Source organism: Copadichromis virginalis, linkage group LG5, assembly GCF_057382275.1.
Source record: "Copadichromis virginalis isolate Kocher_CV1m ecotype Utaka linkage group LG5, C_Virginalis_male_GT1.1, whole genome shotgun sequence".
Lineage (NCBI taxonomy): Eukaryota > Metazoa > Chordata > Actinopteri > Cichliformes > Cichlidae > Copadichromis > Copadichromis virginalis.
This window is the reverse complement of record NC_140622.1, coordinates 32,749,475-32,764,806: the sequence shown is the minus strand read 5'-3', so window position 1 is coordinate 32,764,806 and position 15,332 is coordinate 32,749,475. Positions and strand designations below refer to the sequence as shown.

The 15,332-nt window shown below is 39.0% G+C and overlaps 1 protein-coding gene across 2 annotated transcripts in view; it reads left to right on the top strand.

Annotated features, from left to right (window-relative positions):
* ephb2b (eph receptor B2b) overlaps nucleotides 1-15,332 on the top strand; it is a 126,738-nt gene that overhangs the window by 50,601 nt on the left and 60,805 nt on the right. For both annotated transcript variants that reach the window (XM_085457387.1, XM_085457385.1), the window contains exon 3: nucleotides 13,221-13,905. In XM_085457387.1, coding sequence (XP_085313513.1) covers nucleotides 13,221-13,905 — 685 coding nt within the window. The remainder of the gene's footprint in view (nucleotides 1-13,220; nucleotides 13,906-15,332) is intronic.

Sequence of the window (15,332 nt, the reverse complement as noted above, 5' to 3'; positions counted from 1 at the left end):
GTTTAAATGCTTTTAATTTTGCTTATTTGCTCACTCTCCCATGAAAGCTTTTTTTATGATGGTAGTCAGTGTTTTTGTTTCTCACTCTCAGGCCAAAAGATCAACCACTGAGCCTGCCTGCTCTGCAGAGCGGGAAATCACTTGAATTTAGAAATAACAAACTCCACACACTTGTGGTGTTCTTTGTATGTTTTTATCGTAGCATTTAAATATTCATACCATAGCAGTCCGTAGTTCAGATTTGATTGCTTTCTTTTTAGATTCTTTGAACAGGCACAGAAGAACGAGTAGCGATAGCCAACAAAGGATCTTTAATGCAGTGATTAAATTTATCACGGCTCGGCAAAACTGCAAAGCCCTCTAAATGAAACCACATTTCTTTGTTAAAAACACTGCTCAGACATAAAAAAACGCAACAAACTGTAGAGGACAAGTTCCTCAATGAGCCATGAGCTAAAAATTAGGTTCAGATCAGTTTGGTTCAGATCTATTAATATAGTGTCAAATCACAACAATAATTACCTGAAGATGCTTTATACTGCCCTACAGTTTTCGAGAGAAAATCCTAACAATCGGACAATCCTCTACGAGCAAGCATTTTGTGAAAAAACTGGCAGAACCCGGCTCAGGGAGGGGCGGCCATCTGCCACAACTTGTTGGGGGGTGAGGAGAAAGAGAAGAGAAAAAGGAATAGGGAGACATAGGGAGACGGGACAAAACACAAACTATGAGAGAAAGAGAAGACAAAATTTAATGACACGCTGCAGTGTTATTTAACACCTTGGAAGTGAAAGAGGTAAGCCGAGAAGAAACGCTCAGTGTCTCACAAGTCCCACAACAGTCTGAGCCGATACTACCATAACTAAGGGACCAGGGTCACCTGATCTTGCCAAAAGCATATGAGCTTTATCAAAAAGGAACATTTTACCCCCCCCAACCCCGTTTTAAATCAATAAAATGTTGATCACAAAAAAAAGGAACATTTTGAATCTTAAAGCTCAAAGTGGAGAGGATGTATGTTTCCAGTCTGAAAGCTGAAGGCTCTGAGGGCATCAATTAGCTGAAAAGAAAAATACAACTTCAGTAAAGTCTCAAAATAAATCGCTGAATTAACATCAATAATTCACATAAATCCTGTAGTTATTCAAAAGTAACAGGCGGAGGGAAAATATTCCCAAAATAACCAAGCCAGAGTGTTGCAAATACACACAAATTAACAGATGCAGAAGCTTCACTGATGCAACGGTAGATTACAATGAAAGTTATCAGTGAAACAAGGAGACAAAAGTAGCACGAGCACCTAAATATATTAGGGTCCAGAAATACATGCCTCAAAAAAGAAACAAACCTACAAGATGTCCCATCACTGCTGTAGAAACTCATTTCTTACAAACATGGAAAACAAGGGAAGGGAACCCCTGCTAAAACAAACAAAACCAACAACACGACTATTTGGATTCAGCATTGTCCCCATAGTTAGCATTAGTAAAGTAAATTAATAAAACCCAAACTGAAAACGGGACTTCCAACTCATTAATAAACAAAATTATATAAGCAAAATTATTATAAGCAAAAAAAAAAAAGAGGAATAATCCCGGTGCTGATAGAGAGATGAGGGGACCAGAGAGAATGAGAGAGAGTTCTGACCCCGTGGTCTTCTCTGGCTTTTTATGCATGCAGGACAATCTTTGCAGCCAATCAGCACTAGGGAGAGGAGAGAGCAGGTTAAGTATGATGACAAAAAAACAATAGGCAGGTTTTAGATGTGTTGGCAGACTCGGAGTTGGATAATGACGTAGCTTTTTTAATAAGATGTTGTACATTTTAGCCTCATCTGAACTTTCTGGTTCAAGGCAAGCACTTTATGGGTGAAGTATGTTCATTTAAAGCTAAATATGTGTGTTCTAATGCCAGACTGGAAGCAATGTGTTATGAGCCTTGTTGGTGTTTGATGCACAGTATTTCCACATGGTTTGCCAGCGCGTTGGTTCCTCCAAGCCACATGCGAGCCAGGCCCACTTCAAGCAGCCAAAACCAGAGTCTCCTCCACTTTTTTCTCCACCACAGACTTTTGCCTTCCTAGAATGGATCCAAAAGAGAGAGAAAAACATTGTAGGCTTATTTGCTGGTGCATTTCAAAAAACCTCTGCCTATTTTATTCAATTATTTATGCTTCTGTGGTTTGTATTAAAGATGGTTCAAATTATACTCCATCATGCTGTGTCTGTTTGCACAGAAAAAAAAAAGTTAAAGAAAATGCAGCGATGAGAGCTGGCCGTCAGCAGTTCCATGATACAACTTCAAAGCTCTACGGTAAAAAATTTAGGACTGCTTCATCTCTACCAACCTGAGGGCACATTGTCTCTTCCCATGCTAATTTTTTACAATCAATACCAAAACATTTTCTCCTGCCAGCTCTGGATTCAATCTGCAGAGAGCGAGCTAATGCAAACTCCAAAGACAGTTTACATCACATTTTTCTTTCATCTTTGCAAAATGTTTGATTCAGAAAAACATTCATTCACCATTTTTTTTAAATAATGAGATTTCATATTAAGTGGAAACTCTAGACTAAGAAGTTGAATATTTAAAGAAACATGAAAAGGTCCCCGTTGTAAACTCTGTGCATGCAGTTAAAATGCTCATGGTTGCCAAAATAAGTAAAACTAGAGTCTAAACATCAAACTAAAGACCTCTAAGCTCTTCAATAATCACATGTCTTCCAGTTAAATGTGGTGTAATGCCTGAGTTTGTGGTTATTTTCTTTTCCAAATCATATTCAGTTTTATGAATATGATTTTCTCTCTCTCTCTCTCTCTCGCTCTCTCTCTCTCTCTCTCTCTCTCTCTCTCTCTCTCGCTCTCTCTCCTTTTTTTTTTTTTTTTTTTTTTTTTTTTTTTTTTAGTTTGGGCTCTTATTTTCCCAAATCTGTTCTTGCTTCCTTTGGAAAAGTTCCACATTGGGAGTGCAATGAAATGTAAAGTCCTTAAACCCTTGGATTTAATCAGGTATAGCTTGGCCTTATCGGTGTGGGCACTAAGGCTTTATGATGATGTGGCTGAGCTTGGCCAAAGCCTGGGCTGTTGGAAAGCAAAGAATGAGGGTGATGGAGATAGCCTGTCCCTTAGGGGCCAGGGCAACAGGTGTGGAAACAGAGCGTACTCCCCCCTCTCAGTATAACAGCAAGAGGTGCTTTACAGAAGCTATTGTCTTACACATATATATGCATGGCTTCACGGGCTTAGTTCGTGGATCAGTAACATCCAGCAGAGTGCCGCACCAGCAGTTGGCTTTCACTGTTCTCTGTAGCTTCATGAAATACTCTATATCCTAACATGGCATGTGATATGTTACAACAATGGCAATGCAAACAAGAAACAGTATGATATTACTGAAAGTCAGAAATGTTATGGCAGTTGTTATTATTCTTATCTTATTTTACAGGATACTTGAATAATGTCTGTCAAATTATTATTTTAAAAAATTCGTTCAAATGAAGCCACAAAATCGTCATCCCACAGTGGGTCTTTGGAAGTGATTTATATGAAACAATATTACGCTTCGGGATGTGTAAATCAAGTTTTATAGCTCTCTCTGTGTATTGCCAGGCAGCTCTCCTTTTTAATTATGGAAAATAACAGTCAAACAGTATATTGTGCCTAAGACAGCCACATTATTCTTGATAGTAATGATAAAAACACTAAGAATCAGTATAATATTTACCAAACCAAAGTTTAGCTAGGGGCATTTAGGAAGTGTTGAGGAAGTATCTCCTAATAAAAAGTCCTCACATTCTGGCAGTAAAATGCATTTCCCATGCCTAAGCACACCCACACATGAAAACCCCTGCACTCGGTGTACAGTACTTAAACTGGGTCTTTGGGCAGCTTTTGTGAAGATGGCCACAAGGAAACTGACTGCACAAAAGTAATGGTAATATGTAAATGTGTAGCACTGTTTCAACAAGTTTACACCTTACTTATGCACTTCAAGAACACATTATTAGGATAAACAGCTTCAAAGATGTGCTGCAAAGAAACTGATGTGGCTGTGTTTTATCTAAAGTTACCCAGAGAGCTTGACCTAATGAAAATCAGCTATGAAAAACAGCACTAGCAGAGCAGGGTTAAGTGGTCAATGGTTTTCCTGTCAAGTGGAGCTGAGAGACGTGTGAACATCAGGTCAGACCTCCTGACCTCTTCATTGCCACGCTGAAGTACTAACAACAGTAGTCATTTAGAAATAGACTTATGGCTGCATGGCGCACACACAGCTACTGTGGAAGAAAAACTGAGGTCTCCTGCGTCGGCAGAGAGCATAATTAGGTACTCTGTGGGTTAGGTTATCATTATGTATGTGTCATAATGTGGTGCTGTACCAGGATATATCTCGTGTCATTTAGGGACACACCGCAGTGCACACTTTTCCAGAAAGACAATATGCAGCACATGTTGCAGAATGTTTGTAAAAGAAATTTGTTTCCTTGTAATTTATCAAAGATAACTAAGAATTCCTTTGGAAATAAGAATGCGGCTGCTTACGTGTAATTGTGTGGTAAACCAACAAGGCATGCTTTTTCTAAACATAAACGAGCAATTTGTAAAACACAGGGATGCTGTTTACAGTTTACAGTGACCACCGATTTGTTGTAATTCACAATTAAGTCTATGAAATTTTGGAGTTATGTATAGAAATATGCTAACGTAATCCACATATAACTTTGTGGAATTGGGGTAAAAGATGGAGTTGTTCTCCAACTTTCACATGTTGTGCATTAGTAATGGACAGTGGCGATTAGAGTTGACTGCAGCAGACAGTTCTACTTATGTCTGTGCGTGGGTTAGTCTCTCCTCTCGGTGAAGCCCAGTCTCCTGCAGGATTTGGCTCCCATGGCCTCTCTTGTAGTAATTGAATGCAGAGAGTGGGTGTCATTTGTCCTGTGTTCCTCTAGGGAAGCACTCTTGCTCTGACAGATTTCCCACAACTGCAAATGGCTCGACTATGCCCCGGGAGTTTTCCACTGGGTCTCTTTCTCCATGTTTGTGTGAATAATTTATTTACTTCTGTCAGTGATAGAGCAGTGATGTGTTATGTGGCTCAGGACTGTGAAACGAAATCAGTTTAATTCAAACATCGTAATGACAAGATGCTATAAACAGACAGTAGATGTTATGTCAACCTATGAAACTGTTAAACGTTTTTAGAGTTCTGACAGTACGTTCGTCAGTGATGTGTCACTATTCTCACCAGTTTTGGGGTTGTTAAACAAGCTGTTTAGTTCTGCGTGTCTGTTTTGCAGCTAAACACTTATCTATAATGTATTTTATTTCTTGGTTTGCCAGTAAATATCTATGATAAAATGACATGCTTTTAATCATTGAAAATGTGCAGATAGCATATGAAAGGTAAAATAATCTTATGCATGACCTTGCTGCTCGCTGCAGTAATAGGTGCAGTCATTTTTGATTTTTCATGTGGTTGCCAAGATAACAGTTTTAAAGACATTCACACAGCTTCGAATGATTGTAATGACAATCAACAATCTTCAAATTGTGCTTTCCAAGCAGAACCATCTATCAGAAATCTGACTGCATCAACAGCAGTCCCAAAGAGCGTGTTTGTGGTAGACTATTTGTAGCCAACAAATGTACTGACTGTCTGAATGCTGGTTAAGTTTCTCCATTTGCACAGATCCAGAGGAAAACTTTCTGCCAACTTGAATGCATTACATGCAGTTTGAATATGTTGTACAAGCATAGTAGTCCTACTAGAGAAATATAACAGATGACATAACACTTGTGTTTTTGTGGAAATCTTTGGAAGCAGTTTAGTCACGAGGATGATTTTGAAAGTGAATGGCAGCATTAGCACTAAGTAATATTTTTGAGTTTTGTTTTGTGTGCTTTCGTGTCAGTGTAGCTGTTTTTCTTTCCTTTCCAAACCACATTTATTAATAAAGAAAAGTTAAAAATAACAAAGTTGACCAAAGTGCTTCACATGAAACAAATGAATACACTGAATACACTGAAGAACTGTTTTTGATTCGAAATATTAAAGTATGTGTCACAGTGAGTTTTATATATTTACTAGGTATGTGTGTTTTTAAAGGGATGTCAAATGCTGTCATTTTTCTGTAAAGCAAATTTACCTTGCCTTTAGGTATAAATAAAGTTACCTTACCTTACCTTACCTTACACACACATGCACAAACACATCTAAAGAATCACAAAATACAACACTAAATACCAAAGCGTTCACTCTGAAAGCTGAAGAATAAAGGCATACTTTACAAAATGACCAGCCTAATATGTGGCGGTAACTCATTCCACAGTTTAAGGACTGTGGCTGAGAAAGTTTCTTAAATCTATTCTTTGGTACATGGAGGATTAGCTAATCTGCAGATCTGAGACCTTGAGGAACATAAGGTGTTACGAGATCAGCAAGATAAGAGGAAGCCAACCCATTAAGGGATTTATAAACTTACAATAAAATCTTAAAATCAGTCCTAAAATGCACAGGAAGCCAGTGAAGGGATGCCAGAACAGGGGAGATATGAGCCATCTTACGGGTTTTGTTAAGGAGGTGTGCAGTAGCATGTTGGAAGGCTTGAAAGTATCACTGACAGAAGTAAATGACCATTGTAATGTGTAAAGGGCATTACAATAGTCAGTTGAGTTGTTATAAAAGCATGTGTAACTCAAAATGATTAAAAGATAAGAAGATCTTGAGTTTGGGGGGAAAGGCTCAATTGGTAAAAAACTGATTTCACAACAGAATTAATCTGTTTGTTCAGTTTAAAGTCAGAGTCCATTTTTACACCAAGGTTATTTACACTGAGCTTAACTTAAGGATCTAGTGGGCCAAGGTCCACAGGGTTACTACGTTCATGTTTTACGGAAAGATGCAAGTGCTGTTCTTGAACACTGGTCACGCAACATGACTATGACTGTTCTGCTTCAGACAGTTTAAAAGACGGATTTAGCAGACGGAGTCTGAAAAATGAAGCTGGCATGGAAGTGCCTTAAAACTGAATTCTTTCTAAAGAGCACTTGGGGGTAACTTCTGTGGTTGCAAAAAGACTTCATTGTAAAGAAGCCGGACAGTGATCTCAGTAGTTTCCTGATGAGCTCATGATATCAATCTGTAGTTTCAGATAACTTTAGAATATGTGAAATCTCTCTTTATCTCTTCTTTGTTTGCAAACTCCTTCCAGACCACCAGGAGTTGTACAGCCAAATTTGGCACATCTTAGATCACTGAATTTTTTGTAGCAGATATTATTATGTCATTATGTTACCTAGCAACTACCTAGCAATGGGCAAAAATGACCATTTAACACTTCCTATAATTTTTTTTATTTCACAACATCTACTATATAGCCACAAAAGTTGAATTATGCATGATGCATTACTTGCTTTTTATATTCTGTGTACCTATAACACCTAATGTAAGCTTCCTATTGTTTGTTGAAAATAGCGTCTCTTGTAGATCTAGAAAAGTTGACTCATGCATACTTAGTGACTACCTAACAGTAGGCTGAAATGGCCCATTTTTAAAATATAAACAATATCTACCACTCCTGATTAAGTAGCCCCCATCAGTTTGAACATCATGAACAGGCCAAACAGTACAATAGCATGGGTATGCACTAGTAGGCATCAAGTTCTTTCTTCAAACTTTGTTCATTAATAGAGTTAGAAGGATTGGTGGAAGGGTGTGCTAATTGGCTAATGACTTGTCAATCACAAGTGCAGTTCTCAAATAAGTTAATGTAATCAAAACATCACATTTCATGCCCAGATTGGCAGCAGCTGGTTAAGCAGATTCAAATACAGCACCTTGATTCTGAGGGTTTTGCAGTCTGGTCTGGATTTTCCATGGCAGGATCCTTGAAATGTTTAACATCCGCACTTAAATTGGTTGTATTTTGTGCAATTCTCTGCCCTTTTACGTACCTTTTTATATTTGCAAAAGTTTAATATGGCACTTACACAAAGCCATAACATGGATAAAAGTTTTCTTAAATCAGAAATAGGAGAGTGGGGTTATTTATTACAGCATAAACATAAACAAAGAACACCTGTGCCTACTAATTGTGTTTAAATTGTGTTTAAATAAAGTTACTGTTAAATTACACGATAAATGGATACAAGAGGTAGTATACAATATCTTTTACATAATGTACATAATTTATATATTTTTGCTAAAAAAAAACAACTTATGAAGAGATATGAAACCATGGACTTAAAGAAAAGACTGTCTTTAGTTAATAATCCGAGCTGTAGGGCCTGCTCTAGTCAATAATTCAGCCTTGTCGGTGCGTTCCGCCTGGCTTTACAGATAAAGTAGAGACATACTGTCATGAAGAGACATGGATTGCAGGTCAGGTGAACTTTTCTTTCTCTCTCCTCAAATGGCACAAGAGATATTGATTCTGGGCCTCACTCTCAGTGAGCTTCACTGAACTGGAGCACCTTAAATAACTACAGAAGAAGAGGGGAGCAGCAGTCTCGAGTCCAGCACAATCTACAATGCTGTGTAAAAGTCTTGTGCCAACCCTCATTCCTTCATTTTTTGTGTTGCAAGGAACCAGACTTTCAAGTAATTTTTAAAAGAGTAATAATTGTCCTGCCTTTCTAGACGTCCTGGAAGTTTTTCTTTGGACACTGGCTATTTTTCATATATTTTCAGTCCAGTCCTTGTACCTGATATTTTCAGAGGAAAGGCCTTTTTTTGGTTTTGTTTATTTGTTTGTTAAGCTCCTTAACAGTGACCTATGAATCATTCAAGTGAAATCTAGGAAAAACAGCAAAAATAACTGTCTGAACATCAAGGTGACTTCTAAAGAGACATTGGCCAAAGTCTTGGTATATCCTGGCATGGCATGTTGTGTCGTTCCTTGGAAAAACTTGAAGAATTTAGAGAAGTTGGAAGCCTAAAAAAAACTTCCTACAGCAGCTGAAAAGTATCAAAAAGTCTTGATCTTAAGAATTAGGGACAAAAATCCAGCAAAGACTACGTAAAATACCTGAGAGATACATGTGGCTCTGCAGCAACTACTGTTTGCTGAAGACACATCAAAAATGGTCCCAAAAGAAGAGTGACTATCAAGATAACACTCTAAAGGAAGGGAAATGGGCATAAAAGGCTAAGGTGTGCCAAACTGCAAAAGAACTGGACTAAAACAACACTGGCAACAGGTCTTATTGAGGGATCAGTCCAAATTTGAAATATGTGTTTTAAATCATCATTGTACAGAGGAGATCAGGAGAGCGATACAAACATGAGTTCCTACGATCGTGGCTCAATAGTTGGTAGTTCACCTTGTAATCGGAAGGTTGCCGGTTCGAGCCCCGGCTCGGACAGTCTCGGTCGTTGTGCCCGGTGGCGCCAGTGTCCGGCAGCCTCGCCTCTGTCAGTGCGCCCCAGGGTGGCTGTGGCTACAATGTAGCTTGCCATCACCAGTGTGTGAATGGGTGGATGACTGATTGTGTAAAGCGCTTTGGGGTCCTTAGGGACTAGAAAAGCGCTATACAAATAAAGGCCATTTACCATTTACAGCCATATTTAAAACACCGTGGTGGCTCTGTCATGGTTTGGGGCTCCATTTCAGCCAGTGGTGTTTGGGACCATTATTGTACTTATGGATTCATCAACACAGAAAAGTACCATCAGGTTTTGGGCTGGAAAATATCTGATTGTTTCAACATGACAATGGTGAAAAATTACCGAAATGCTGGCAATTAAGCCTGGAGAACTATTCCTAAAGACTACTTCAAGAAATTATAAGAAAATTTGCCTGAGAGAGTTCACGCTCTGAAGCTTTTTTTTTTCTGTTTAAGACAATAGTTTCTCAGTGTTGCTTTTCCAGAGTAATCTAAATCAGACTCCTCGGCAGTTAGTGGACCTGTAAATAGTTTGTTAAGAAAACATAACAACAGTTGGCAGGAAAATAGAGGTTCTGTGTAAAGTACAAGAGCAATTACTTGCCTGGACTCTAGTACACTTCATGTAATAAGAAGTGTATTTGAAAAGTAGTTAGACTGTGCCATGAATGTAACAATTTACTTTCCTATGCCACTGCTAGGGATTCTCAAAGATTCTATCATAGTTTTTAAAACCTGCTTTTTGTCAGAGTAATCACTTATTATATGCAGGTAAATACTAGTGTTTGTTTAAGTACGTTTGGATTAACCAATGAGTAACATCCAGCAGGTTCAACCAAACATAGCAAGCTATTTTCTTGCACCATTCGACCCAAGATTGTTCGAGCTAGGACCCCAACGAGAGCAATTAAAACGCAGAACAGTGTGCTTTTGTTTGGAACCAGTCGCGCATTCGGTTTCACACCATTGGTTTTTCATCATGAGAGGATGTTTCTCTGAGGAAGGAAGCATGTGTACCGTGAAAAACCATTAGTTTTTGTTTATCTTGAAGCAGTATCATGTCTAACAGTTTTGAAAAATTACCCCAAATCACGCACAAATGCAAAGGAGCTTATTTTACGGTCTATTAGTGTACTGTTCAGTGCGCTTATTCCATTGCTTGTTGACTTTTGCTGAGAAAACTTTGGCCAAATGTATCAGGATCTTGGTACAATGAGTAGGAGTTTTTGTTTCCATCGTCATCTGAGGGCAGCTCATTCCCTCCATCTAATCTCTCTAGACATCCTCCATCAGTGCTACCTTCACCTGCTGTACTCAAAACACACGACCACCTTTTACAGCATTCTCCGTGAAGAGCCAGTGCAAAAAGCTGTGAAAATGAAGACGTTTCTTCTAATTTCACACTCTGCGCTTGATCGTTAGGGTCTTATTATGCCCCATTTGCTTCCCTCCACTGGCTGTGATGAAAGCAGGGCAAAGAGGCCGTGACAGGACAAAAAGGGGCCCTTCATCAAAACACATTTTGTTTGGGGTCTTTTTTAGCCAGATTCAACCCTTCCCCCACATCTCTGCCAACACTTTCCTGGAGTTTCCCCTGTCTGCATCCCTCATTAGTAGCAACCCCCACCTGTCTCCACATTCATTTTATTAAACTGTGATTGCCCAATGCTCTGCTCACTACAAGCAAGCTGTCCGCTCTTATTTAATTGGCCCACAGCCTCCCTACTGCTCCTCAACAAGTGGGAAGGTCAATGGGTGCTCATGACCTGGGATGATGATGTCTGCCAATACTGGGCAAAAGACAGATTTTTTTTCCTTCCCTGTTAACCATACCCGTGAACTGTAGCACATACATCTATGCCTTCCAACTAATTAGGTTTTAATCTGATCTCTAAAGGTACCGGAAGGAAAATCCTCATAATTATAGTGAGATAATCAATATAAGGATTAACGCTAGAAATTCATTTGTAAATAGATAGTCAAGAAGAGAAATATAAATATAAATTTCAATTGAAACACTTTTTTTCTTTTTTAATAGGGAGACTTCAGTTTTTTTCAGTGCTGCCTGGATGACTGGCCCATTTAAGCTTTTATTAAATTTTTTAATGCAGCTTTTTTTCTCTCTCTCATTATTAGTATTATTTTTGGCTGCACATCAGACTTTTCTGTTTAGGTTGGCTTCTGTGATTGTTTGGGTCACGCCAAGCATTACACTAGCAATGATTAACTGGGACATGGGAATTAAGAACTAAAGCTGCTTTAATTAGTAAAAGTGTTTGATAGAATGCAAGTTTGTAACAGGAGGGGTGACTTTTTTCTCCCAAACCGTCAAAATCTGTCAAAATCCTCACTAAGTGGGCACTAATTTGAGAAATTATATCAGCTGTGAAGTGAAGAGTGAAGGGGGAGGAAGAATGGTAGAAGCCGTAGCAGGAGCAGCCAATGCAAAGTGGTTCATGGGGGTGAGAACTGGATTCTTTTCTTGGCTGAGATGCTGGGGTCAAGGTCATGGCCTGCATAGTGGTTAGAGTACATGGTGTTTAAAGCTGGTTTGATCCTTAGCCAAGGGGCAGGAAATCCACAGAGGCTGCATCTGGACTCTGTATAGCTGGAGCGAGAACTTAAATTGGTGTGCAGAATGTGGACTTTGAAGTGGAACAGCATGCTGAAAAAACCTGGAGTAAAATTTGCCCCCTGATTATTCTTTATATGATTACCTGTGTAATATGATTATGCCAGTTTAGTGTGACTTTGATTGTGGAAAATTCATGTCATGTTTTCTCAGTGCTTCACCATAGTGAAAGGTGCTTTCACTACATTTTCAATACCCCATAACAGCATGTGCTTTGAATGTGTCCTATTAAGTTACAATAAAAAAAAAAGTAGGACACGCTATCATATAAACCAGAGTCTCTCTGCTGTGTTCAAGTGACTAATGTCACATCTCCAATTTCTCTTTGAGCGGTATAGCATGTGAAATATTCCTTTACTGAGAAAATGGGAAGGAGCAGTCGAATATAAGAAGTCTAAGCCTGTGGAAAAAGATTTCCTTTTCTATAACCACCCAAAATGCATTTATTTTCCCCAAATGAGATTCTTTCTAAAAGTTTAACACGTACTCTTAAATGCTATATTTAACTCTTGACAGACTCTACCATGCAAAAAACTGCTGCCCGATGAAGCTTGAAACTCAATTCATACCCTGACCTAAAGTATCCAGAAATTAAGCATTAGGAATAACCGAGCAACGTTTTAGAAGCCCTGAAGAGTGAGCCTTTTTTCAGTAGAAGAAGTTCTTTCTATTACTATTGCTACTATTGTTTTGAAAACTGTTATTTTATTGACTGTATCGAATGAAATGAAGTTAAGTATGATTCAAAGTAAGCATGAAACATACTTTAATTTCTTAATAATTACCTTGAGAAGTTGGAGAAGGCTTTTCCTTTTCTCAAGGTAATACTCGTGTTTGAACATGCTGGGAGGGCTGGTTCTCATTTGTTCTTTAAGCTAGTGGAATGCATCCTTGTAAAGTTATTAGAGATATTATGTTTCCTCTTACCACGAAGTCATTAGAATCAAAATATTGTTTTAAGCTGATTACTCCCAGTAATTGAAGTTATTAGAAGTGAATGAAAACATACCTGTTATTGCTGGAAACTAGGTAGCTCCGGGACTTGATGATAATTTCTGTTATTAGAAATGATCAGAAAACATTATTGAATATGGCTTACGAGTGTCTGTTGCAGGTTTTTTGCTTTATTTTGTTTTAATGTATTTAAATCAAAGTGTTTTTGAAAGCTGACACAAAATTTATTCCATGTCTTTGATCAACAGTGGGAAGAGGTGAGCGGTTATGATGAAAACATGAACACCATCCGGACGTACCAAGTCTGTAATGTTTTCGACACCAATCAGAACAACTGGGTACGGACAAAATACATCCGGCGTCGCGGTGCGCAGCGAATCCACGTGGAGATGAAGTTCTCTGTTAGGGACTGCAGTAGCATTCCTAATGTTCCAGGCTCCTGTAAAGAGACTTTTAACCTATATTACTATGAATCTGATTCTGATTCAGCCACCAGAACATCACCACCGTGGATGGAGAACCCCTGGATCAAGGTTGACACCATTGCAGCAGATGAGAGCTTCTCCCAGGTCGACCTTGGGGGCAGAGTGATGAAGATTAACACTGAGGTTCGAAGCTTTGGCCCAGTGTCACGGAATGGCTTTTACTTGGCCTTCCAAGATTATGGCGGCTGCATGTCTCTCATCGCTGTTCGTGTCTTCTACCGGAAGTGTCCTCGTATAATCACTAACGGGGCATTATTCCAGGAGACCCTATCTGGAGCAGAGAGCACCTCCCTTGTGGCAGCAAGAGGGGTTTGTATCCCAAATGCAGAGGAGGTGGATGTGCCTATTAAGCTGTACTGCAACGGCGATGGAGAGTGGATGGTACCTATCGGGCGCTGTATGTGCAAAGCTGGGAATGAGCCTGTGGAAAATGGGACTGTTTGTCGAGGTATGTTTTGCTCTCTGTTTTCTCCTAAGACTAGTTAATCAGTCTTCTCTGTCATAACAGTGTACTCCATCAACTAAAGGATATAGTCCTTGCAATTTTTATCTCTTGTAGTGCACTAAGCTGTTCCGAGATCTATTTATTACAATGTAATTGACACTATAAAATGATATTAGGTAATATATCAAGAATATGATGGGAGGTACATATTCTATGCATAGCTTATTCAACATTGGGGCATTTCCATACAAAATATGATCCTATCCTTTTTCCAGCAGAAATAATAGTTGCTGGCGTTGGATCTTAAACTACACAGCTACTGCTGGAAGTCATGACTACAGAACATGTTGAGTTTTTCTGAGCTGCCGTAAAAGGATGTGAATCGCAGCACCAAACAACACAGGTGTTTGGTTTAAAATCATAACTGCTTTTCAAAGAAGCAGTTGTTTATTAACTTTCCTGCTCTGGAAATTTCAGAACATTTAGAGTAGACCTTAAACGAATCCTTAAATTATACACAATCAGTATGTGATTTTGTTTTGTTTTATCTCCTGTATGAATACATTCTTTATTCCATATGTATATATATATTTTTTATTAATATTAGTGCTTTTAAGCATTTGAGCTTCTTCCCAGAGAAAAACACATCTCTGTGCATATTGTTCACAGTGATCAAGTTCAACAGATATTTAAATAAGACCACACACACACACACACACACACACACACACACACACACACACACACACACACACACACACACACACACACACACGCACACACACTCAAATGCTAGCAACAATTTTGAATCTGTAAAATTCTTCTGCTTGTAGTATGCCTCCTCTCAACCAGTGGGACAAAGAGGACATTTTTCAAAATTGCACACATTTTCCTGTCAATTGGAATCCCTCTCAGGCAAATCGATTTGGCTTTTCAAAACATCAATGCTCAGCACAACAAACCACCCACCTGCATTTCAGAGCGGTGTGTTGCTGCCTCTCTTATGTGCACCTGTAATTACAGCGCATCCCCTTGCGCCTGTGTGCTGGGAGGGTAAAACCTGATGGGTGCTGCTTCCCCAAACACTGTCAGGCCTGTTCAAGGACTACTAATGGGGACAGGCAGCGGCTCCTCCTTAAGGAATATGGGCCAATAAGAGGCATGTGAAGATGGTGCAGCAAGCTACTCTGATCCACATCCATGCATAATTACACTAATCTGCTTGTTTTCTGACCTACATGTAATTCACTGCATGTGGTGGATTGGAACATCTCAGGGGTGTCCTCAGTCATGGTGTATTTTGAGCTAAATGGGATTATACAATTAAATGTTGTCCACTCAGGGAAAGTATGTTGATCCACTTCATATCCTCACTGCGTTTTGCCTTCTCTGTCTGATTGCCTCCATATTTATTTCTCAGTTTCTGTTCA